Genomic DNA, 26,761 nt, shown 5'->3' on the forward strand with positions numbered 1-26,761 from the left:
GATGCAATAAACATCTTAATCCCAGCTTTTCTCATTTCTCATTCCTGATTGGACCTTGTCTCATTGTTGTTCGTATCTTTCCTCATGCATAGTACCCCACACGAACAAGAACTGTCATATATAATGCAATTTGCACCAAAAAGGAAGATTTTAGCCATTTCTTATAAATATAAAGAGACTAACATCAACCCCCACTGAAAGGAGCTGGAGGAAACCAAGGTTATTCCTTAATTATAAATGCTTTATGTGCTAAAATGCAATGAGGTATTACTGAGAGCTGTGAAAAACACAGTAAAACAAACTTTCTTTGGGCACAAACTTAAATCTGGTCACAAATCAGATTACTGCAGAGAGGAAAAAAAAGCCTACTGAAAGCCTGCTGCTTGTTAAAGGAAAAAAAGCACATTTTTCCATGTTCCTGTGTAACGACAAGCAGGCATTTTGTCAGGTCACCATTGTCCTCACTGAAGTCCTTAGGCAGGGGATAAGCCTGACTTATGGAACCTGGCTTGCAGCAAGGGTAGACTGTTGCCAGCATCTTCTGAGTAAAAGCATCCCTGTCTGTTAGAACCCAACTTTCTAAACGACCTGTAAATGCCACTTCATTCAGGTTTTTGCAAGGGAGGATACAAATGGAGACAAGAACATAACACCACAATACGAGAAAGAGTAATTTACCATTACAATGGGCAGATATTATAATATTTATCAGGATTAGCATTTTATTCCACATCTTGTAAATATTCTATTCTACTACTATTTAAGACTGTAAAAACATCTGGACTAAGGGCGGTAAGTGGACCTTTATAAGCATATGAAACAGCACAGGAACTCATTATTAATTACATGACCCTACCAAGTAGTAGATGAGTGCTGAAGGGCTGCAATAGCCTCCACGCTTCCTCTCTCCATATAAAACCCACTGACAAGTTAGCAATGGTCAAGAGTGTTTCACTGCACTGCTGAACTAGGAAGCATATGCCTCAAAGATGTACTTCAAAGGCTGGTACATGGGTATAGTTGGAATCGCTTATCAAAAAGATGAAGAGGTGATGGAGTTATAAATGTCTTCATGTGGACAAAATACCGGATATTACAAGCTCATTAATTTAGCAGGGAAAGACCTAGGCAAAACCAATGGCTAGCAGCTGAAGCCAGACAAAGCCAACAGTTTCAACAGTACAGCCAGCACAACATCTCACCAAAGCCACTCGTGTCGCTTCCATTTCAGAATTTAGACGCAGAGCCAGTGATTTTAATGCAGTGTATTTAGCTATGTTTTTTAAAGAGTAAATCAACATTTTTCCATTAAAAAAACCTCAAATTTTCTTCTGTGAAGAATAGGGTTCCACTGCACCAAGACAGCACACAGCTGATCCTCAGAAGACTCAAAGTATTTTTCACCAAAAGAGAAAAGAATTCCTGAATTTATCAAGCAGAAAAAGGTTCAGCTTCTCCAGGATTAATGAACGTGTCGCTCCATTACAGTCATCAGTATTGAGTTCACACTGCATTTGGTACAATAATAACTGAAACTGTTTGTGAGAGAGACATTTATCACATAACAGCGTTGACATTAGGTGACAAACTACTCAGGCTGATGAGCAAATAAGAATTATTATTTTTACTTAGGCAGCTGTGAAACCAAATTTATGTTTGTCAGCCTTTAAAACACTAGTACCCTCCCGACTCTGAATGAAACTGAAAACTTTAAAAAGCAACTTGCTGAATCACTGAAGGAGCAAAACACATTCCTAAAGCTACAAAAGGTACACGCTGAAAATTCACGGGTCCAAGCATCCTTCAGTCTTGTAGTTTGTCTATAAATCTGTTCTCCCTTATTCTGCTAGAGGGACACACTCAGTTGTCCGTAGAACCTGACAGAAAGACAGAAATAAATCATGTATCAAGTCTAATGATCAAAAGAACAAGTTTATGGACAGCAGGCCCACACGAAACTAAACCTACTTATTTTGTCACTGTTTTGTTTATAATTCTAGCTGAAATGGGGGGGGGGGGGGGGGGGGGGGGGGGGTAGGTCCTGTGGTATATATTTTCAGTGGGACTTCTTTGTCCGTGCAGAAAGAGGGGCAGAAGGCCCATATTTCCTTCATGATTTTTTTTTCCTTAATTATTTCCTCCTAGTAAAAGAATGAGAAAAAGTCAAAAAGGCAAAATAACACTTTATGGAATGTTATTTTTCACTTTTTAAAAGTAACTTTTCACCTTTAAGTGCTAACTTAATGCTTGAAAGCTAAATGAATACATCCCCCACTGTGGCACTTGCAACACAACATAGTGGACTGGTATTAAAAAAGGAAGACTCCTGTAGCAAAGTCACGAAGGAAAAGCAGTCACCTTGAGTAACCTGAATGGTACAGTGAGAAATCATCACAAATAAGGCACCAGGAGTTGAGCAAGGACTTTTCCTAAGCATGTAAGTGGAAAAATTGAAATCCAAACCACTGTCACTTGGAAACACTCAAAAATTTCTAGCAAAATTTATGATGATATTTACATAGATGGCTAATTCAGAACCGGGGAGAGGTTTTACCACAACCTGAAAGCAGACGATTCAGTCATCTGCTCATATCAGATTAAACCATTGGGGGGCGGGGGGGCAGGGAAACACTAGACTCTAATGGTAGTGTGGCTTGCTTGGCACTTTCACCCTTCATCTCACAGCAAGCTACCCCTGCTTCCATCTTGTTTGCATCTTATGGACATACCTCCCAAAATGATGAATTCAGAAGGAGCACTGAGAGGTGCCAAGGCCTGGCCCACAAAGAGGGAGTTTGCCAAGAGCACTTGGTTCCAGAAAGCTGCATGCAAGGACGCTGATGGGCATCCCTGGCATGTAAGGCTGAGTCATTATGTGCTGGGGCCTTCTTAAATGGGCTGAATATCATGCACCATATATGAGCGATGCATAGACGGAATCTTATACCAGTCACATCAGGGAACCAGCGTGAAAGCATGTAGATGATCCAAGCCCTGAGATGCTGTCTATAATTAAAACCACCTCATCATTGTGTTGGCTGATCCTAGATTTAACGGTCCCTTGTTCTGGAAGATCAAGTTATCTCCAAAGAGTGCTTCTGGAAGATCAAGTTATCTCCAAAGAGTGCAAGTATAGCACAATGCATACCTTTGCAGGTATCATTCTGCCATTGAAACTGAACTTGGAAAAAGCACATGGAACATCTTACTTTAGCTTTATATAAAAAATGTCTTATATGTTATAGCCTGCTTAGAAAAACCAGGCCAAACCCAGTAACACAAATGCTTTAAACAAAGGTATCAGGTGTTGTGGTCATGAAATAAGACTTCTTGGTAGAGAGGAACTGTGGCTTTTGATCAGAACTGAAATCTATTAAAAGCAAATGTTAGAATGTGAATAAAAATTCAATATTTTTACATTGACTTTAAGCTTCTATGAAGGAAAGAGTGAAATCACTGATTAAGTGAAGGGGGATTACACTGCAACACTGAGTGGCTATAGTTGCACAGAGTATAGTGTATCTATCCAGTTTTGGAGATTTGCCATCATAAGAATGCAAATTCAAGCCACCTGGCTATAAAGTGCAAGTGCAAACCTCTTGAAATTCAAATATTTAATCTTTGTCTCCTAATAAATAGAACACAAATGCTTAAGGAATGTGCGACTGTCATTTTGTCTCTTCTTATTACTGTGAAATCTTGAGATGAAAGATTTGATTTCCTGATGTTTTCAGGTAGCACGATCGGTAACTTTTATCTTGACTTCCCACAATCAGCTAAGTATATGCACAATGCAACATACCTGAAAAATGAGAAAGGAACATTCTAAGGATAAGCTAAGGCAAGAAATTATTCAACAGTTCCCTAGAGCTAAGAAGCAAAAGGGTTGACCAAACATTATGACAAAGACAGTCGTATATCTGACATTAGCTGGCAATGCATTCAATTTCAACAGGAGATGAGAGCTAACAGCAAATGGACAGCTGCTGGACCCTTCACAGGCTAGTCAATAACAGGAAGCAGAAATTACCTCAGTGACGGAAAACCCTTCACCTTCTTCAATGGTCAAATCCTTTGCTGGCCCTATGACATGCACAGGAAGATACTTCTGATGCCTATAGCCAGCTCAGCAAAACAAACCCTACTGCACAGTAATTACAAGTTTGTATGAGCTACAGCAGTGCTCACAGACTCAGAATTTTACCAGTAAATTTGCATCATACTGTTCTCTCATGGTTGACAAAGTGAAATCATGCATGTAACAGAACATTTCATGGCTATCTTGGATCTCCTATTTACTAATGCAGATGACTGAGGGCCAGGAGGCGAGAGCAGGACAGGGAGATTGCTGGCAAATTTCTGCCTTCGGAAATTTAGCGCATGGGACTCAAGTGGTGCATGCACATTGGTACCTATTCACCCTGCCAACAGTAAGCATCAAATGCTCCATGTGTGGCAAGGAATTCCTTGCTAGGAATTCCTAACTAGGAGAGTCACAAATGTATTTTACGATCAATTGTATTGCCAAATAAAGCTCCAAGTCTTTGTGCTCCCCTAGACACATCTCACTAAATCTTGCCCTCTGCGTTGCAAATAGCATCTTCCACAACCTTTCCCTCAATTGTGTTTGCCAAAGGAATATGAATTAAAAGAGATCAAGACCCCAGGTCTCAAGACTGCACCTCACTACTTTTCTTTACAGCTTCATCTTAGCAATGTTACTTAATCAGGGCTTACAGTATTTCTGTGATTCTCATAAACACTTTCAAAAGCTCTCTTATAAAGAAAAGGCAGCTGCTAGAAGAAAATTGTTCCTTAAATCATCATATATTTAAGTCAAGCAGTAGAACTGTCTCCAGGTAGCTTTGTTTGCATGTCATACACTCTTCTCATGCAGACAGCCCTAAAAGTAATTGCAACCAGCAACATCTTCCAAGGACTCCAGGTGACCATACCATCAACTTCTACTGCATCACAAGATCATCTATATTATTTTCTTTCAACAAACATATGCATCAGAAGGCAAGAGCTGCAGACCAATGATCCATTTGATGTCACATCCTCCTCGCAGATGCATTTCATGCTACACCCCATGATCTAAAACCCTGCCAAACTTACGAGTATAATCTACTTACTGTGCCTCTCACCCACTTACTGGTTTGCAGCTTACACTGCTTTTAAAGTACTTCTTGATTGTGGCTGAAAGGCTTTAAAGCTAATGATTTCCAACTGCATATCAGTCAATTTTTCAAAAGAGAAAAGGTGGTGATGTCATCTTCAAAGAAGAAATGATAGGAATTTTTGTGGTTTGCTTAAGATTAATATATGGATTTCTGCCACAGAAACCAAGGCAATCATAAAAGCAAACAATCCCAAGTAATACCAGGAATACAGAGGGGAAAAAACTGATATACCTACAAAAAAATTATCGTATAGGAAATGTTGTTGAAACACTCTCCAAACCATATGCACTGCTTCCATTTCAGTAATAGAGTTAATTTGTACTTAATCCTTACAGATGCCGGAGATAAATTCCTGGGCTCATGTCTCTTCACAGATATCATTACTTACAAACCTCTACATATTCTTCCGTACGTACACAAGATTTAAAATGGCAACATTCTTGATACTACCTGCTTGTTGCTGTATGATTAGTCATAGTTTTCTGATGATTGTAAAATAGCTACGGTGCCAGAGTTTTTGCTTTTTGATTCACATTAACATACAATAGGAAGCATGTTGGTCTGTGTTTTCCACTCAATGGCCTGCAGCAAACTCCAGAACATAATCTGAAATGCTTCTTTGATGCCATCCATTAGATTTTAAGTGAAATTCAAGTTTAGGCTTTTGCACGGTCCCAAGCAAACTGCCCAGTCCTGGGCTTTTTGCATAAGCTACTAGGCAGCTGATATTCCTGGGGTTTCTGTAGAGCTTTTGACTGCAAATGAAGTTCATAAAAACTCCAGTTGAACACCAGTTACCTCCTCCTCTTCACAGGATCTGGTTTCAGAGGAAAACACCTCATCTCTGTGTTTATATATAATGTCATCCTTCTTTGACTAGCTTTGCTTTCTCACTACATCACTTCTCCATGACTGTTTCTGATACCAATCTCAGCAGGATCACTTCACTGGGAGGTTTTAACAGACATTGTCATTGAACTCGCACACTTTTATATCCTGTATCAATAAAACAATTCTGGACTAGTCCTACTCCAAAGGAAACATGCTTAGTGCAGCACAGACATAAAGATTTTATGTGTCTCGATTACAGCCGTGTTTCTGATTTCCAACACAAGCCAGGGGAAAAGAAGAGAAAACAATCTCCAGATAGAGGATCTAAGCGAAATCTATAGATCACAACTCAGCTGAGGTACCTGACACAGTCAATTTCAGTGCAAGTCTACCCCATTTGCAATTCCAGCCACCCACACTTAAGACCCTAACACGTTCTAAACTTACTTGTGCCAAAACCTCTGCAGGACTGTCTGTGAACAGGGATAGCCACAGCTCCAAAAATCAAAGGATAAAAGAAGAAAGAGAGGATGGACAGGCTCGGATGAGAGAAGGGGAAAAAAAACAACCACAAACCAGCACCCCAGGCACCCACAGAACATGGGACAGACTTCACCTCACTTACTTGCTTTGTCTCACCTGCTCACCTCTGAGCTCCTCAAAGCAGCTACCATCTCGTACTAAATTTCAATGTAGCATCTAGCCCAGCTGTGCTACTAACAGGATGTAACAATCCACTTAGCAGAATGGAGTCATCATAAGCTGAGCACCATTTTTAGAGTGACTGCTGTAACCAAGCATTGCAAGTATGCAGCCACTCATCACTGCCCTAGGACACCAAAAGCTACAGAAACCACACATGGCTCAAATTCACTGAATCTGACGAAAATTGCCATCAGAAGCAACTGTGACAGGCCAGAGAGAATCACCTCTGTCCAAGAACCAGCTCCACAGCAGGTAAAACAGTGAAAACACAGTTCAGAAAAAGGGTTAATGAAGTGAACAAGATATTTGAACAATCAGAAGCTACTAGATGTTTATATTTTCTTCAGTTGTTCACTGTACTGTATCAGTTACTTGAGCTTCAAACAGAACAATTAAAGCACATCTGAGAAGCATTACAGAATTCTGGTGCCCCACACAATTATCTCCACAGCAAAACTTGGGGCTAATGTGTTGCAATATGCTATTCAAACACCAAACACTTCCGTTCCTATGATAGAAGATAATCCAGGAATTTAATTTGTGAACTCCCAGGTGGCCGTCTTCCACATTGCACCTGCCTGAGGGCAATGAATCTTCTAATACTTTTTGCACCCTCGGGTGAATGTTCCAGACACCTTCCAAAAAGAGCTCCCCTTCATGTAACCACATCACACAATAACAAGCACGAATTCTTCCTGAAGCCAAACTAAGATTTTATTAAGAGTTACCTAAACACATTGTTGTTTCAGTATTTTTACACACATTTGGTACTCCTTCAATTTCTTCTGAGCATGTCTGAAAAAATAAAACAGGCAAGTTCTGCAGTCTACTCCTACAAAACGGATGCTACTGCAAACAGCAAAGATGCACTTCAAAAACACAACAGGAGCCAATACTTGGTGCTGGAGAGGAAACCGGTCAGTGGAACAAAATGTCTTGATCCACAGAAGGGGTTTTGTGCCTGTCAGGTTAGCATCATTTGCGGTACTGTAATAAGGCAGGTCTCATCTAACACCACAAGTGCAAAGGATGCTCTTATCACCTAGCTTGTAAGAAAATCATCAAGGTTAGTCTGGCCAAAAGGCTTTGATATTGGTACAAAAAGCAGCAAACAATGCAGCAGCAGTTTGAGCAACGAGGTATACTAAAGTGCAGAGCGATGTTTTCATAAGACATCAAAAGTTCCTTAAATCATTAAGGAAGGCACACTCAAAGAACCATCAAATGTACGAGGTCTTTGGTTAAAAAATGTTGGTGGAAGTAAAAAATGCCATTTCTTTTTAAATAATCCTTTGTAATTGGTTAACAGAACTCTAGCTGGGGTTTTTGTTCTTTTTTCTAGTTTAGAGCTAGCCTCTGTCATCCCAAAGCAGCTTTTAAAACATTCCTGCAGCCCCAGAAAAGAGAAGCTGTGTCACACTGTCTTCAGTCCTACTAACACTCACACACCTTTACAGCATCAGCTGATTTCACAGGAGTGGCAGAAACAGCCCACAACAAGAGGTCTACTTCAAATGCCCCGAGATTAACCTCTGACAGCAAGATGAGATTTACCAATCCATCATATTTGCAGCTCTCCAAGTGTGAACAGCCAGTGCACACTGGAAAAACCCTAGGCCTGTGGTAACACAACATGCCTTTAACACCTTAACAATCTTATTCTTTCTTTCAAGGAACTACCATTCATAGCAAAGTTTAGTTGACAGTTCACCCAATGCCAAGAGCCTCATTAGATGCCAGTCTCAGCTGCAGACATGATACTAGATCCACTTCAGCTTGCCTTTAATTGAAGTGCTGTGGCAAGAACTTCATTTTTAAAAATTCTGATTTTTTCTATCTTGTGAAAATGTTACTGAAACAGCAAAAAAAACCCATAACATCATCTTTGTCATTTTTCACTGTGGTTTCATAAAAAGTGAATTGACAGAAAGGTCTTACACGATTGATAATAACTATCAGTTTTTCCTTAGTTTTTCATTGTTGTCCTTACTCATTAGATCTAAAGTAATGTGGGACCTGTTCTTCAGCTGTGCTGTCTTATTTCACATCTCCATTCCTAGACAATCATATATACAGAGAGATTATATAAGGAGATTCAGAGCTCCGCAAAACCTCCCATACAAGAGAAAGTTGCCTGAGTCAGGAGTAAGGAAAGCTGAAGTAATTTCTTAGATTCAGATACTTCTTAAACTTCCATGCACTTCCCTACCCTTCTTCTTGTCTATAGCTTAACATGCACAAATTGCCCACAGAACTGTACATGGGGCAGCTGTTCCACGCATTGCTACAGATGTTAGTCAGCATTCTGCATCAGTACCCTAGTTCACTCTGACAGCAGCTGGAACTGGTTTTCTTTTAGTCAGCATCTCTCAAGATCCCTCGAAGTTCTCTTCTGCGTAGGACCCCACACCACCACTCCGCCTCTGTCACCTCTGAATTAGTTGTGGGCTTTTCATCAACCATCTACTGAGCTGTCTCAACTCACAGCCTTGCACATAGGGAGTAAACAAAGTGGGATTCACCTGAAGCAACTGTGAAGTTCACATCATCAAGTGAAATCCAACCTCAGTGAAAACCAACAAGGTCATCAATTCACTCCAGAAACTTAAAACTGGTTCCATGATTCATTCCTGAAAGCTGTGTCAGCATCACATGAGGAGAAAGTTAGTGAGGACTACAATAGCAGTATACAAGACAGACTTCAAGAAACTATGTGGACACTTTAACAAAAATGCTCACTTACTGCAGAAAAAGACGACTGCTTACCAAACTGTCACATCAGCTATTCTCAGGATCTTACTGTACAGCTATGGGGGGGGGAAAAAACAAATTAAGTAAAAATAATTTGCAATCATTTCTTCAAAGATGATGCAGGTGATTTGTAAGCTTAAAGAATCTGTATAGTGTTGACTTCGCATGTGACAAGGGCTCATACCTATATACCGTTTCCTAAAAAAGGATTTAGGGCCCTCTAAAAAGTAATTTTCCTATTATGAATTTTATCTGAAAACTATGCAAGAAGTTTATCCTTACTGACCTAAAAAGATCTTGATCAATGACATCCATAAGGGTGAACCTTGCTCTCTGAGTGAGACTTTCAGCTATCACTAAATCAGTAAAACGAGAAGAAACAGGTCAATTCTAACAAATTATGAACAAGTCATAGACGAAACTCGTATTTCTCATGGATGCAGACCAAAACATGACTTTTTCCATAAAGTCCAGTGGAGCAGACTCAGCTTTCAAGTCCTTCAGGTAAGAACTGCTGTGCTCTGTTAAGGTACCAGGAGGAAACACATCTTTGGATTGTAAAAGGGAAAATAACCAGACTTGCAAGGAGTTTTACAGATATCAAAAACCCTTTCCAGTAGATGCATGACAAAAATCAAACAGCAGAAAAAGACTTCTCTTCCATTTTCCTTGTTTATATATATAGCGACAACATCATTCTTCTATAATTCATACAGTACAACAGTGGATAAAGCCACACCACCACCATCTGTGCTCTCAGAAAGGATGTTTGCACTATTTTTGGAAACTACTCAAGAGCCAAGAACTGCATCTGCAGTAGCTCATTCCACATAACCATCGGGCAGCTGGGACAATGGTTTGGTATTCCTGTCCAGACGTTCTGTACCCACAAGAGCTACATTTGGTGAACACTGCAGAATGCAATAATGCCTTTGGCTGGCTGCATTGCACACAGGCATAAACCTGGCATGTTGCAGCAGTAACAAGTTCAGCAGTTTCCGTTTTCTTGCTGCAGGCTGCTGCAGACTCACCGCCTGCTTAGCAGCTCAGCATGTGTGTTGGGGGGGCGGGGGACTAGGAGAGAATCATTGTCAGTACTACAAGTCTGCCAGAGCTCCTCCTGACAGCACAGCAGGACCCAGCTAGGCTTAAGCAAGGATGCCCCTAGGCGAGTTCATCTAAACACTATGGCAGGTTAATATAGTTTGCTTCTCTTGAGAATAACAGAAACCTAGAAATCTTGAAAAGAGAACAGGGAAAAAATAACATACAATCATTCTCTGTGTGTTCATTTTGCCTGCAGCTTGTCCCTAAGTGGCAATTGTTAGAAAAAAATCAACTGGTTTCCATCTGCGGGTAGACCGTAAATACAAATAAACTGGCACAGCTGCCTGGAGCTGCAATAGGAAAGTGCCTGGAAATGACCACTGACAGATGGTTGGCAAGGTCCCACAGCCCACACAGGCTTCTGCTTACAGGCTGCCCACCACTGCCCATGGCCCTTCCCAATTTGCTCATGTCAATAGTGTGCATACTGCTGACAGACCAACATCTACATTAGATGGGCCAATTGAAGGGCTGTTTCTACTGAAGCCACAGCTAGGTTCTGCAATGACGAGCTGTGCACTTCAATTCCGATCCATTCTGCCAGAACATCTGCAGAGATCCAGACTCCCAAACATCTCTCCGACTGCCTTCTCACACAATGCCCTGCAGCAACAGCAAACCAGTGCCATGTAAACATATCCAAGCTTGTTCATGGCACTGTATTTGGGAGGGAAGGGCACAGACAGATTTTTACATTCTTAAACCCCTACCCTGTCAGTGACCAAGTGAAAGGAAAAAGCTACGCAGCTCACACATCAAGGTAATTTTTGTATGGTTTGTCTTACCTATCAAGCTCAATGTGGCAGCAACACAAAAACAGGGACTAAGAACATTAAAACCTCAGAGCCAGCCAGCCAAGTCAAAAAGACAAACATGGGTGTCCTGTCCAAAGACCTTGGAATGCCAAAAGAACAAGACCCTGAAATAGTACAAAGAGTAAAGTAAAAACACCGATTATAGAAAATGAGGATAAATATAGCCACTATTTGTTTTACCTAAAGGTAGTTTCTTTTTTCATGTTCTGACTCTAAATCCAACATGTAGCCATGCCTCATCTATGGTGGAGAAACGGACTTTTAACCCACGCCTTCCAATTCCCCTTACTGTGCCATAAAGGAGCCTGTGAAGCAGCAGAAGCCAAGAGTAGCTGCATTCTTCAGAGCAAGTCCACAAGCGAGGATGCGCAGCTTCCCTTCTTACAGGGCTGCAAAGCCCACCACATCTGAAAACCCTACCCTGTCCTACTGCGGTTGATGAAGCCAGTACCCACCCAACACACAAACGCAAGGAGAGCTGCAACACAGGGCAGCTTGGCCACCAGAGTCCCCTATTTCAGTTACCCGTTCTTTTTCTTTACACATACCCCCTTTTTTTTTTTTTTTTTTTTTTGACTGATAAGGAGAAAGATTTGACCAATCCATATTTCTTCTACTGACTTTTCGTAACAGCTTTCAAATTGTATCTTTCTCTCCACACCAACCCAACAAATGCTGGGGGAAAAAAACCCAAAAAAACCACAAAACACAGAGGCTGTCCAAAGGAATTACAAACAGAAAGACCCATTTGAAAAGAAGGAAAAATTTTAACACTAGTCCTAAGGCATAATTGATTCTGGGTCATGATTTCAAGAGGCGGCTATACCATGCCTCCAGTATAAGTGAGTGTTCAGCAAGTTAATTTGTTGCCTTCCAAACCAAAAACTCCTAAAGTCACCAGTTTAACTGGGTTTACTAGTAAAAATGTGGGCAGAGCGTTTCTTGTGATGGCTGAAAGAAAAACAAGAAGTGTGTGAAGGATGCCTGCAAGGTCATGTTATGCCAAGGACTCCAGGTAAACACAGGTGTCACAGGAAGGCGCACACTGCGCTTTGCTCCCTTGCAGCAACTTAAGACAGTCAACTGTGCTTTGTACATTCAGCTAGAAGAAGGGAGACCAATGGACCGGGAGAAACACTGACAGAAATTCATCTTTTAATATTTGTTCAATACAAATCATTTAACGATCTTTTATTTCAGTAGCAGTTTGTTCATGTTCTGTATCTCACTTTCTGAGTGTTCATGAACAAAAGGAAGAGGCAAGAGGTACAGACAGGGAAGAAGAAATCAAGTTAAAAGCTTTTCTTCCACAAACTGCTTTTCATGCAGCTACCACCTGTCAGTCAGTGGAATTTAATAAGGACTCTCATTCCCCCTGGGAGGGGAAACTTGTGTCTCCTTCTAATATATAAGGAAAAATAGCTAAAGAAGAAGACATAAAACTTGAAAAGGCGTATTTTAAATGCATACAAACAGACCTTACAATTGTCACATGCAATAACCTGTGGGGCAGATTCTACACGCCTTAACCAATTGAAACAACATTAATAAGGTGTTGCCAATTTTATTATTAGTGTGCATGCGTGAACAGTTGTTTATGGTTTTTACCCCAAAGTATTCCAGACCTTTAGCAGGAATAAACCTGTGTTATCCTATCAAAGTTTTGGGGGTCACGGCAGCCTGCTAACTGCACCTTTCCCCACACAGAAAGCACTGTCTATAACTTTGCAAGCCCTGATGAACAACGGGCTCTCTAAGTGACAGACCTGCTCGCCTTGTAGGCAAAAGGGGTGATGTAAATCTCTTTCATCTCCACAAATAATCACCAGAGCTTAGGCACATATGGTACCGTTCAATCAGTAAATACAGCTGAAATGGGCAGTAGCTGAGAGCTACAGTCAATCCCTGTTTCATTTTATTGGAAGATAAAGCTAAGCAGGCAAAAGTCTGCATCCCTATTAAAGACAGGTTACAAATTCAGAAAAAAAGATGTGAACCAAAGATTAAAAAAAAAAAAAAAAAAAAAAAAAAAACACCAAACCACAAACCTGGGAAAACTTGAGGTTTGGGGGTTTTTTATTGCCTCCAAAGCATCAACCCTGACCCTCTCTTTCCTGTGGCCAACGTTTCTGACTGGATTCAGACAAAACCTTGAACCACCAAAACCAACCTAAGTTCCACTGACATCTTCATCTTTCAGAATGGATTTCACTAAAAGTAAAATGCAGAGTGGAATGAAGAAGTAAAAAGGTGGTCTATTTTGTAGTCCTGTACTTTAAGCAGTTATTTTTATTTATCCCTTTGCACCCCCAGTTACAAGCCATGGTGTGTTCCAGTTGCTTTAGTATTTGAACAGAGCTTTGATTAGGTTACAACATTTAAACCCTATTCCGTGAATATATAAAAGATATCTAAGAAACTTCAGGCTTTATTATACAAAAGTGATCTAAAAAAAACAAACCAAAAAAACCACCACTGAGAGCAACACACTTCTTCAATTAGAAAAGCACAAAAAAAATCCCCACCCAGTTCCAGCCAGATTACTGTTGATTTCAGCTCCATTCATATCACAAGTGTTCAAGGAAAAATTCACACAAACATGAGTACCACTAGGCTTGCTTTAACCACAACTCGGAGTTGAGCCACCACCTCAGTGTGTGGCACAGAACAAAGGGATGCAGCACAGCTTGTATACACTTATCAAATCATTAGTCAATGTTTAAGAAGTTTCCTTTAGTCTTGCCAGTTCTGCGAATCCATCACCTGACTCTGTCCCAGTTGATTCATCTATTCGGCTCCAGCCTCTGCCTCAGTTCCAGGCTTCTCCTCAGATCACGATCTTTCTGCCTGCTTTAACTCACACACTCCTTCAAGCACACTTAGACTTTGAACAAGCAATTCCTATTCATATATACTAATTTTTCTAAAAACACCTGCGTTTCTGAGAGCACCTGTATATACAAATTGACCATCTATTTTTTCTCTGTTCACCTACTGATTAACTTAAGTTTTAAACTACCCTTGAGTTAGGGCTATACAAGGGACAAGGCCCAGTTCTGCCATTTAGCAGCTTCAGCACTTTAGATTTCTTAATTCAAAATACATTTTCTTTAACAACAAGCAGTGATTTTCACATGACTCTACTGTATCTGTGCAAGAGAGAAGAGAAAATGTGTGTGTGTGTGTGTGTGTGAGATCACTAACATCTGAAAATACATGCCAACTTAGAGGTTCGAGCAGCTTTCATAGCAAAGGTCCAAGTCCCCAGAAAAGCCCATCTACAAGGTTGAACTGGCACAACACTTAATTCCATGCCCACCATCACCACATCCAAAGTTCACCCTACGAGATGCAGCACAGAGTAACCATATGCATAAGTTTTGGATGTGGAGAGTGGATGTTTTTATTCATTAATTCCTTCATGTAGGAATAATTAAAAAGTGCAATAGATAGTAGAAACATCATAACAGGTAATATCAAGAAGAGAAAGACAAGCTAGACCTAACTTGAGCATTGTTACATATTTAAGACTAAAAGCCAGTTTGACTCCATCTCCTTTTTTGTTGTCTAAGCTCCTAAGGGATAATGGGTCTTATTCCTAATGCTGCTGCATCAGTATGAGCAAAACACAATGATGAAGTAGTTAGCTGAACAGGAGAAGGAATCAATACAGCAATGCTGGATCAAAGCACTAGAAAAGCGGGTAACAATCAACCTGACTGAAGAAAAGGAAAGAAGATTAAAAACCCAGAAGGTTACAATAATACAAGAAAGAAGGAGTCTTTTCGGCACCAACTTTGGCAACAATATGCCTCTAATATTTATCCGTTCCCTGCGAAAAGGGGTAAAAAAGACACAATGGGAAATGAAGGAACGTAACCACGTGCACAAGTTGAAGCAGAACAACAGCTGAATCTGGAGAGACAAAGAAAGAAAAAGACACGGAAGCGCATTGGGATAGGTTTAATAAATTTCTACACAGGAGAACACCCACTATAGCATTAGCAGATAGCCTCAACAGAAGCAATGGTGTTAAAGAGGTTTTTAATTTAACCAGCCTAGGCTGGATCTCCCTGAGAAGTGGAAAATTTTCTTGTATACTTCATTGGTCTCTAAGAAGCAAATCCATTTGTAATCATCATTTTGGCTAAAGTAGGAGGCTTTAAAATATTTTCTTCAGAAAAATCCTTGGTTTGTATCAGTACAAGATAAGAAATATAATCCCTTGCAGCTCTTTATAGGATTGTTAATGACAATGGTTTGCAGAATTTAATGCTACAGAAATCTATGAACTGGAATTGAAAGTGCAGTTATCCTTAAAGAAAGAAGCATTTGAAAACCCGTTTTCTTTTGTGCAGGCTTGAGCCAGAGAGGTAAGTTAGAAGCACAGATCAATGTTCCCATCTGCCTTGTAGACAATAACAAGCCTAGAAAGTTTTTTTTAATAATTTGAACTTCTGTGTAAAGACTAGAGGATCTACCCTGCATCTTTTGAGCAACCCTCAGGGCTTGCTTATTTATTTATTTATTTTAAAATCAGCATATTTTGATGAATGGTGCACTTATGTAAAGAAAACCCAACATTATTTCAGATGTTAATAAATTGTTTTTAATCCCTGTTAGCTAGTGAGCTTGCTGCTACCATTACTGAATATTCTGTAGAACATGATACTTCTCTACAGTGGAAAGGACTGGGTCTTGCTGCCGGGTTCAGATCTCATGTAAGTCTTTCATCCTCTATAGCAAAACTGCTTAAAGAAATTTCTAGGAACACTGACCTCTAAATCAGTCCTGAAGAAATCATGCTGGCATCTGCCAGTTGTGGCCCTGACCCACTATTTTAAACTGATGAGTATAAAATCATCAGATGCAGATGATACAGCCTGCTACAGGAAAGAGGACATGAAGAGGATTATTGACAAAGGCATCTCTAAGAGGAAGATCTCTATCTTTCTTCACCCACTAATAAGAGCTTTTCAATTTTATTTTATATACAAATAGAATCTTCATAGAGCTTCTATCCCGGTCATCATACCAGATTTATTCAGTCATAAATTTAGTCTGTTCCTGTCACAAAGGGATTGTTTTATCAAGGTATAAAGCTACAGGAAGTTATGAAGAGTGACTGAGGTTTCAGCCTTAGGTATGTAACACAAAGAACATCCTTGCCCAAGGGAAGACACATTTCAGTAATCTTAAATACAAAATACCTGGAAGTGCTCTTGGAAGTTTTTTTTCGGTATCAGCAACATTGGTATGCATAGGGAAGCATTGCTCAACACCTGCCTACATTACGCTCCTCGGTAGCCAGTGCTATGTATCTTACAAATGCACCAAAATCCTCCACACAGAGCTATGACAAAATCCAAACCAACCTGGCCAAAAGGCCAGCTCACTCATTCTTCCTGCCACTGACAGTTTGTTTTTCAGCTCTCTCTCATAGTTTAGGTTGATTGCTTCCCCTTGCTCCCCACCATAAACAGGAATTGCTGGAATGACGACTTTGCTTTACTTAGCTATCATCCGACTCTGTTCATCTTCAGTTTTCAGATGGGAAGACAGCATCTGTCAGAGTAGAATTTTTATCACTGGACAGAGGAACTTTATACATCAGTCACTCACAACCAGGACTTTGCATCCTCAATGACTTAATCAACAGCAACCGGTTTTTTGCCAACTTCAGCACTCTGCTCAGTCCACAAACAACTTCTTACATGCTTTCAGAGAACAGCAGTAACTCTCCCTTTTCTCCCCAGCATGCCACTCATTACCATCCTCTGCAACGTACCTCTCATACTAACTTCTGCTGTCTCCTCCGCAGTGCTCAAGACTGGCTGTTCCATCACGCTCTGCTTTCCAGTCCAGTGAGGTTTTTTGCTTGGTTTGTGGGGTTTTTTCTTTTCTCTATTCTAAAGAAAGCTTCTCTCATTTCAACATTGCTTCCAGAATGCTGGGGTGGTTTGGTTGGGTTTTTTCCCCCTCTCACTTATTTAAGTGGCTGGAAGATCATTTATTTTTCAGCCCTTGCGATATCCTCCGGCTACATTTTTTTACCCTGTGAAAAAACCCTCCTGAAAGCATTGCTTGCTTCTGAGACTTCCGTGGTTTTCCATGCTCCTTTTTGCTCTTCTGTCAAGCTAATCTTTTTCCTGCTCCATTTTTTTATGTGAATAATGTTTTTCCTTTAATTTTTCTCTTCCCAGTTCATGCCTGGAATCTTCATATTCTTGCATACTTGCTGCTGTAAACTAATATAAAGACTGACCACATCTAAGCTGTATTCCAATTTTTTTTTCCTCTATCAAAACTTTTCTCTGCAATCTCTTCCAGGGCCACTTTGTCTGTCCACCCACATGGCTCCACAGACCTTGAAATGGCAGGTGCAGGATCTGAATCTGCCACCAAGCAGCCCCACCTGATCCACACTTCTTGTGCTCTCTAGTACCTACCTGCACACAGAGCTCCCACTGAAAACAGCAATTCTGACAGAGTAACATAAACAGTCTCACCACCCAATAAGGATCAGTTCTCTTCAGAACTACACTTTAGAGTCCTCTCCCACCCCAAGCAATTGTTACTTAATTTTCATAATTGACATATTCTGGCATTAGGTAACATACACAAAGTTTTCACCTCAAATCCAGAACAGTTTTGCCCAATTGCTGCAAAAAATGAGACTTCAAGTTACATGTTGCATAGGCATAGCTGACAGTACCTTTTAACCTTGATTTATGGATGCGAGGCTCAAATCTGTTCCATTTTTTCTGGTTTTGCATTAAAAAAAAAAAACCAAACAAAAAACAATCCTACTTCTTTCCAAGCTCTCAAATTTAAAGATGAAAAATCTGTATTCTCCAGTTGTTCTGTTGTTCTCCAGTTATGTTTCTGAAGATGTTTCTCAGCTCACATATTACACTAATGTAATTGTGAAATAAATATAAAAACAAAACCACAAAGAAACCTGCAGACCTGCAAGGTTTCATCAAGTGTTGCTGCATTTCCTGCCACAAAATAAACTGGCACCTTCCTGCAATAGGGGAGCATGCTTGGTCCTGCTTTACTGTTTTACAATTTTGCTTTTAATCCAGATTTACATCAGCACCTTTTCCATATATGTGAATTTCTTTTACTGTTAAAATATTAACTCCTCACTACAGAAATTCTGCACATACTTGCTTTCCCTGTGTCCTTCCAAAGACTCCCACTTTTCAACGTAGCATATACCAATTTTATACCTCCTGTGTCTAATCTTGTGACAAGACTATTTGTTCAGGTATCTTCCCTAAGATGTCTTCAAGCAGAAGCAAAGATGGTATTAGACCTATGGACTTCCACCAAAATTCATTTTAAACAACAGTAATGATGCAGAAAGTTTGCCACTTTTTTATTAACTCCTCCCTAGATACACACACAGGCAGAAATGCAGCCTCTTTCAAATGCTGTAGGACTTTCCAAAAGATTTTGAAAACAAAGGTATTCAAAACATTACCATAACCTATTCAGAGGCTATGGATCAACAATAAACTCTCATTCCATGCATCATTATACAAAAATTACAGGTTTTTTAAGGTAATTGTAGTACTGTGACACACAGTGGGGAGGCAGGGGGAGAGAATTCATTAAGGTTACCATTCTGTAGAGACAAAAGTCAGAAACATGCTTCCAACTTTTGTTGGTTTTTAAGGGAACTATTCCCTCAGGAATTGAATTTAATCCTGTATGTTCCAACATCAAGATCTCAAGCCTGATGAGGCCATCCAGACTCTGAACACATACATCTCTTGTGACAAGCCACACACATGAATACAGAAGTTCCAAGTACTAACACCTCATGGATATGTTATCAATACTTTCTAACTGAAGAAAATTTGTCTTCTGTCTGTCTTACAGACTCCTACACCATCTCATGCTTTAGCCTCTACATCACAGATATGAACCTTCCACAGACTCTGCCACAAGCTTCTAATTTAGAATTAGAATTTAGAATTCTAAAATTAGAATTCTAATTTAGAAGCTGAGAAACCCTCTCCTTTCCCCCTTAATTCTGAAAAAAAAGAGGGGAAAATAGAAAGAAAACAAAAGCTGGAGTCTCATATTTTTCCCCACAATCCTTTTGCATCTTCAGTGATTGCCTCCAGTGAGAAAGAAAAAACTTCCTGAGGACAGCTGCCTCCTGCAGTCCTTTTTTGCTGTTGCACGTGTGAACTGTCTTGCTGTTAGAAAAAGCTTTACCTGTCCAGTTCTCATCTTTTTGATTGCTGTCATGCTACTCATAACAATAAGCAGTCACAATTGCACTGAAGCTTCCTATTAAACAACCCAACCACTTCTGGGTGTAGTGGCCTGTAATTTAGGGGCCAGGGGTCTTTACATGTGCTGCTAGTGATTTCCAAGATGATTTTCCATAATAGCATAGGTCTACGGATATCACACACTTGATTCATTACGCTCAATTAATAAAAAAAAAAAAGCCCATACTACTACTAAAGACTCCCAAGTTATACCCACATCTCCATATGCCATTGCTAGCAAATACTGGTTTCAGACATAAGACACAGTTGTATTCTCTAATGACGTTATTTGTGGACAGAAGACACAACCACCTCAAACAAACAAGTACATCTTTTCAGCATATCTGGAACAGATCCATGCCAACTTTGAACCACAATCTGAAATTTCTATAAATGCCTGACGACCTCCAACTTGTCAAGTTTCACAGTCCTGGATTATTTCCCCCAGTGTCTGCGTTCTTTTAAGACCACCATAAATTACTTGTAGGTCACTTTCTGCATATTCCAGTTCCTAGGGATCTTCATGGAAATAGTTTTATACCACTTACTTCAAAAGCTACAGGAATAACAAATTTTGCTGCTTGTCTCAATTCCGTTCTAGAAAGGACATCTACTACTCTCTTTTCCAAGTATATTTGTGGAGACCACATGTCCCCATGGCCCTGCACTTTGCTAGCCACATTGACTACAACATTGTCTTACTCCTCCACCAGCATTCATAATCTGCTTCAATTTATTCTGCAGCTTAGCTAGTTCTTTTTTCCTCTTATTTAGTTTTTTTTAAAAAAAAAAAAAGTATCTACCAATGGTCTTGTTGGAAATGTCATTCCTAATGAAAGTCTGATCTTTCCTTAAGAATCCAAAGGCCTAGATAAACATTGTTGTTTGACAGAGCTGGACAGATTTCTTTCAACAGAAAATTGTTTCAGCAGCTTCTCATGATCCCCATTCTTACCCAAGTTGGTGTTTTTCAAAAGCTTTGCACCTCACCAGGATGCAAAACTTTCCACATACATTACCATTTCTGATAACTGACTTGGTCTTTCTCAATTCCATACTTTAAACAAGTAGAGTGCTTCTATTCCTGCCACAGTCAAAATAGCTGCTTTGTGTTCATGTTCTACCTTGCTTCCTGTCAGGAAGAGTTGAAGTTCATCTCTCAGCTTCCCCTAGGTGTCCCCAGCTCGACTTGTTTGTTTCTTCAGGATTATCACTCCTTTACCATCTCCTACTGTCTATCTGCAGTGTTGCTGTACAGCATTCACTAGCATCCTTAGAGAAGGACACCATAGCAGATTTTAATAACTACCTGGAAATGATGATGATGCCAATGCAAAGCCTGGAAACACAAGTGAGACATTCTCAGTGAGAGGACCCACTTCACATATCCCAGTGTTTACTAGTGTTCCATGCACACCAAAGGCTTTGTTTCTCGGTTCAGGTGCAATATCTACTTTAGAAAGCAAAAAATCAGTATTTTTTTTCTTCTCCCTTCAGAGTTTGATACTGTTGTTACTGTTCAACCTTCAACCAAGTATCTGTTCAAGCAAGCATCCAAATGTTATTTTCAACATTAAAATTCAAAGTAAAGTATTTCAAGATTTTTTCTACTAGCTCTTTTCTCTTTAGTCCTACTTATAACATTCAACTCTTTCATGTGCTTATGATCAGAATCTTTAAATTAGGAAAGGGATATTTACCTTCTATCCAACAGAAGCAGAGCTGTCTTCCTCAAAGAAGAAAAACAATGGAAAAAAACCAGCACGACATGCCCTGAGGAATAATTAAAAAATACTACTCTGTTAATTCTTTTTTAGAACATGAAGTTTAAATTCTGTTATTTAGAAAAATACACCTCTAAGAACAAATGACAGAATTTGTCCTCATTATTCTTATGTTCTTAGAAATTCACACATAGGTCTTAGTATTAAAAAATGTTTTAGGACAGTATCACACCAGGCTTTTCTAATTGCAGATCCCTCCGAGAACAAGTCATTCGCAATTCAAGGAAATAGTCCTGTCTACCAGCTTCATCTGAAGTGACTGAATCACAAAAACACTGGAGATGTGAAACATACGTGGCAGGAATCTACTACAAGTGTTTTCTTTTAAAATAAAATTCTTAGTACATGTGGCTACATTATTAAAATAGATACATGTATTGACAATCCTCAGGGGAAACCTTTTTAGATGAGGAAATAGCAATTTCATTGGCTCAACTTGATACACCTTCAGAAAAAGAAAAACTATCACAAACTTCTGAGATGACCCCTTGTGAAGAATCAGGTCCTCCTAGTGACACCTAACACAACAGTCATTTGAAAAAGAAGAAAAAAACCCGAGTTTGTAGTGGTCAAATAGGACAGCATAAATACATGCATGTTTAAAAATCCATCACATTCCAAAAGTGGTAAGCAATGTAATTTATTGTTTTGGATTTTATGATTACATAACTATTAAGTAAAAGCTTACTAAACAGAATCCACTGAAGACCAAGCTAAGATTTTGCAGGACTTAGGGGGAAGTTTTAATGAAAAATACTAGTTTCTGCATTGACAATCATCACCGTTTTAAATCTGTAATTATCCCTACTTTTATTCACCTCGTACCTCCCATTTTGCACAACTCTTTCTCAGCACTTTGTACCCAACACTGTTTTCCTATTGCAGTAGTATCGCATCATAACACACGAAGATTTTGGCTTGAACTCACAGTCTTAAGGCAGATTTTATAAGAAACTGTTGTGCTTTTCAGTGCATTCGCCATGACATTTTCTCACTAAAAAAATATTTTCCACAGTGAAATGCAGGTGCAAGAGAAAAAGTTAAGTACAGCACAGGAATATTTTTCAGGCTAAGGACAAATATAAATCTTTTAATGTTTAGGTCATATTCTAGCACATCATAAATGGTTTGGGGCTGTGCAACCCAAAATGCTTTATCCCTCTGACAAGCCCATCCTTCTCATAATAAGTCATGGCTTATTACTAAAAAAAAACCTGCAAACCCAATGTCTGTTTTGGCTCTGAACTAGAAAGGCAGCAACACACAAACCAAGCTGCCAGCGTGAAATGATCTCACTGTTCATACACCACTCCGAACCAGAAGACAAGGTCCTTCCAACAACACAGCGTTATACCCACCCAGTCACAGCGCAGCACATCCTACCTTCGCACAAACACCCATACTTCAGATAGTTTGGTCACGAGCCATCATCATAGGATTTCAGCCTTCTCTCTTGCATGCTCTAGGGCCTGCACTAATATACGGTCCTGTGTTTCCTTTTAAAACTCACTCCTCTGCCTCATAGCATACACTGATGAGCAAGGGCCATGCATTTGAAAATAAGACAGTTTAAAACTCTGAGCTCGTAGGTCCACAAGCCATTTCACCAATAGATAGAGGAAGATAATACTTCTCGAAAGTACACAATATCAGTACATCAGTTCGCTACCTGTGGGATTTTCAAAGCCTTTTTTCACATGTCCCATAAAGTTTCCACCTCATTAGGCATTAAACTGCTTTTAAATCTTAGGGCTCCCACAGCAGACAAAGCAAAATTTCAATTTGCCCTCTCAACTCAGCTTCAAGATAAACATAAACTCTTCCCCCACTGCACCACTCCAGAAACAAGGAGGATCCTTCTGGATCCTCCAAAGGGTCCTTCTGCAGTTGCCCCGAGTGAGTTAATGCAGCAAAGACTGGAACTATTTAGTTTTGTTCCACTAGAAGGAGGCAGCAGCCCCAAGCAATGCAAGTAATCCAGTTACACGGCGCTCTCTGGTTAGAAGTACTTCATATGAAACCAGCCACTGTCCCTCGGATATTGCTTTGTCGTGTCCTACACTACAGTACCAGATTTATGTGCACGTCAAGATTCATCCCTAAGAGCTGTCACACCAATTGCCTTGAATATTCCAACTTTAATGCAAATACTGTAGTAACCTTCTTGATTTCTTTCTGTAGTGCAATAATAAGACAAATTGTTTAACCACCCTGTATATTTATAGAACAGAATGCAAAGTTTCAAACAAGCCTCCTGGTTTGAGGTGCATTGTCTGTCCAAAAAGAATAACTTTGTGCCCAGGAATGAAAAACTGATATATGGACTGTTGTCAACCTGTACCTGCAATTAAACTCTATTTCTGGTGCTGTATTAACACAGCAATCAAAACATTTGGCCTGATGATCTCATTAAAAGAGTGCAAAATCTATTTAATACTGTTTCTAGAAGGCTTCAATATTTTTTATTTAAATTATTTATTATTTAAATAAAATTAAATTATTTAAATTATTTAAAGGTGTGGCTCAAATAAAAAGCAAAACCAATAAAGCCCACAGATAAAAAAATTGGGGTTTGGTTTGGGTTTATGGGGGTTTTTTTCTTTAAAAAAACTCAACCATTTTAAATATGTTTCTGTAATTCAGGCGAGTTCAATCTGCTAGTTTCTCTGAAAAGTGAATCAAGTAAAGTCTATGTTTTGTGATATAAAGAGCAATATATTAAAGAGGTGGGACACAGAATATCCTTTTCAGGATAGGTTTCAGGCAAAAGATTAGCAAAATTTTAAAACAAAACCAAGAAGTCATTCCAAATGTTGCTGGAAAACAATAGCCAACCAGAACCTTCAATCACATTCACGCTAAGTACTAGTACAGTAAGCAATAGCTTAGCTAGCTCATATTTTCCACATGTAGATCCACTTTTGTTTTGGCCTCCAGAGCACTGAAGTACTTGAAGCTGCGGTATGAAATTAGCGAAGCACAGGCCTATACCCAGGCCCCGCTCAGTACTGGGACCTGTTCAGCTCTCTGTTGCTGCGCTTCTCATAGCTAAACAAAAAAGGCAGGTTTAAATCCAAAATATTTGAATTACAAATAAATTTGATACAAGGCCTATTTTGTCTTCCAGAAGTATTTCATTAATTTTTAAGAATGATAAAGTGTCCAATCAAAAACAAACCTTATTTAATCCATTTGTACATAATAAACCTGCACCTTGCCTTCATTCTTCTACACTGACAACATACGGCTTTGAAGCCCTGATGGAAAATTAGGCAACTCTCTCCAACCGTTGTTAAAATCTCTTTCAACCTTTAATGTGGTAAGCCCACTGTGTTTTTTCTTTTAACAAAACAAAAACAAACAAAATTAAAACCACACAAAAAAACCCACCACCCAACACAAGTCAAAAGTTACAAGATACTCATTCAATCACATGAGGAAACATAATGAACATTTGAAGTTTTAAGCAAATGCCAAATATCCACATGGCCCATCACACCATTTTCCTCTGCACAGAAGGTAGTACCGAACGCCTCGTGGTGGCTCTTGTAAACAGCACCTTCCGAAGACCTGCTCATGTCAACTACGCTGCTTCCTAGATCTAAAGTCTTCCTAGATTTGCCCAGTGGTGGATACCACCAGATCATCCCTGTCCTCTCAGACAAAAGCATTTAAGCCACAAATGACCACTGTTCCAAGAACCACTGCTGCAGATATTCATGGCTGTCCATGCAAAATGTGGCAGCCAAAGTGTCATGTCCTGTACCACCCGGACAAGATCCCCTTACCTCTAAAAACAGTGACTCAGCATGTAATACTGCTATTTCTCAGACACATGCTTAATTTAAGTACATAATTAACTTTTAAACACTTAAGTCTGTAGGAGTAGTTACAGGCCCTGAAGTTTAATGCTATAATGTAGCATACACACAGTATCTCACTTTGTCTCTGCAGAAATCATTATGCTACCATAGAATGTTTTCTTCCAGAAAACCCACCCACTACGCTAGTCACACATCTGACAAAAGTGCAAGTTACCTCAAATCCTATTATTTATCTGCTTTCTCTCACCACATCCTTAATCTTTCCAGAAAAAAAAGAGAAAAAAAAAAAGTCTACAGCTGTTAAGAATTGTTCTTGGAAATTCAATAAAACACTTTTCCTTGAAACACCGGAGGGTAGGTACTGAAGGCACAATACAGCTCCTGCCCAAACCCACACATCACAGCCCTAAAAAGAGCAGAGTGTTCAGACCAGGTCAATGTGGCCAATGCCATCTCTGCAAAAAACTGCACATAGCAGAGGGCTCACACTGCTTGCTCCTGACAAACAGCAAAGTGAGACTCACCATGTGCTTCCCTGTAACACATCCCAAGAAAGTCTCGCCAAGGAAGCAACAGCCAGCAACTTCCGTGCTTCAGCATCACCATGACTTCCAACCATGTGCAACAGAAGAGGGATCGGTCTCTTCTGCACGCAGGGTATTGTGGAGTTGCGCTAAAGCCACAGCAACAGGAGCAGACAGGAGAACTTCCCCATGCCGGTCACTGAGACTTGCAAAATAATCAACATTAATGCCACGTGCAACATTTCTGCTCTCTCTTCGTTAAGGAGTATTGTCTGATCACTACAATCAAAACAGCCCCTTGAGTTCAGCTAGAGCTGAATCAACCTCTGCTGCTGTGGAAGTTTATCTGTAAACATTCTTTAAATACCACCAACACCTGCAGCCTTGGGGTAACAATCAAGCTGGTTTAAGAATTGCTTGTACCCTTCTGCAATATTTCCCCTAAGCAAGCGATTAATTTACAACGATGTAGGCTCCATCAGTCTTTTCCTTGATTCTTCTCTCTGGCATCCTCTATTTACATGCAGGATCTTTTGTGAGTGCAGGTGTATAAACAGAATAGCTTTGATTAATTGCAATGTTGCCCAGAGCATATGTCTGACCAGTGGCTGTTGTGCACCTGCAGTAATAAAATACCAAGAGAGATAATGTACTGAATTTTAATCCCATGTTGCTGTGTTACATATTAAGACTGTTTAAAAACATTTCCTCTACTCCTGAGCTGTTAGTAAAAGGGTGCTACCAATTAAGCATGAATAGCCTGGGGAATGATATTACAGTTCACACAATTCGGTTATAGTGACTAAGTGGAGAAAAGCAGCTTGCTAGCAGCTGGTATTTTCCTTAAGCGGCTAACATAATAACAGGACATTTTTTCACGAGCCCTTGCAAGGGGAAGGGAGCTGGGATGGTTTAAAAACTCTTGTCACATTGTAATGTGATATTA

General features: G+C 39.7%; 1 protein-coding gene across 1 annotated transcript in view; it reads right to left on the reverse strand.

The window, feature by feature from the left end:
* The window catches only part of CFAP299 (cilia and flagella associated protein 299), a 223,832-nt gene that overhangs the window by 177,824 nt on the left and 19,247 nt on the right, over positions 1-26,761 (reverse strand). Inside the window, 1 exon segment of the mRNA XM_037398473.1 lies at positions 17,194-17,198. Within this exon segment, the coding sequence (XP_037254370.1) occupies positions 17,194-17,198 (5 nt within the window).

Source organism: Falco rusticolus, chromosome 1, assembly GCF_015220075.1.
Source record: "Falco rusticolus isolate bFalRus1 chromosome 1, bFalRus1.pri, whole genome shotgun sequence".
Taxonomy (NCBI): Eukaryota; Metazoa; Chordata; class Aves; order Falconiformes; family Falconidae; genus Falco; species Falco rusticolus.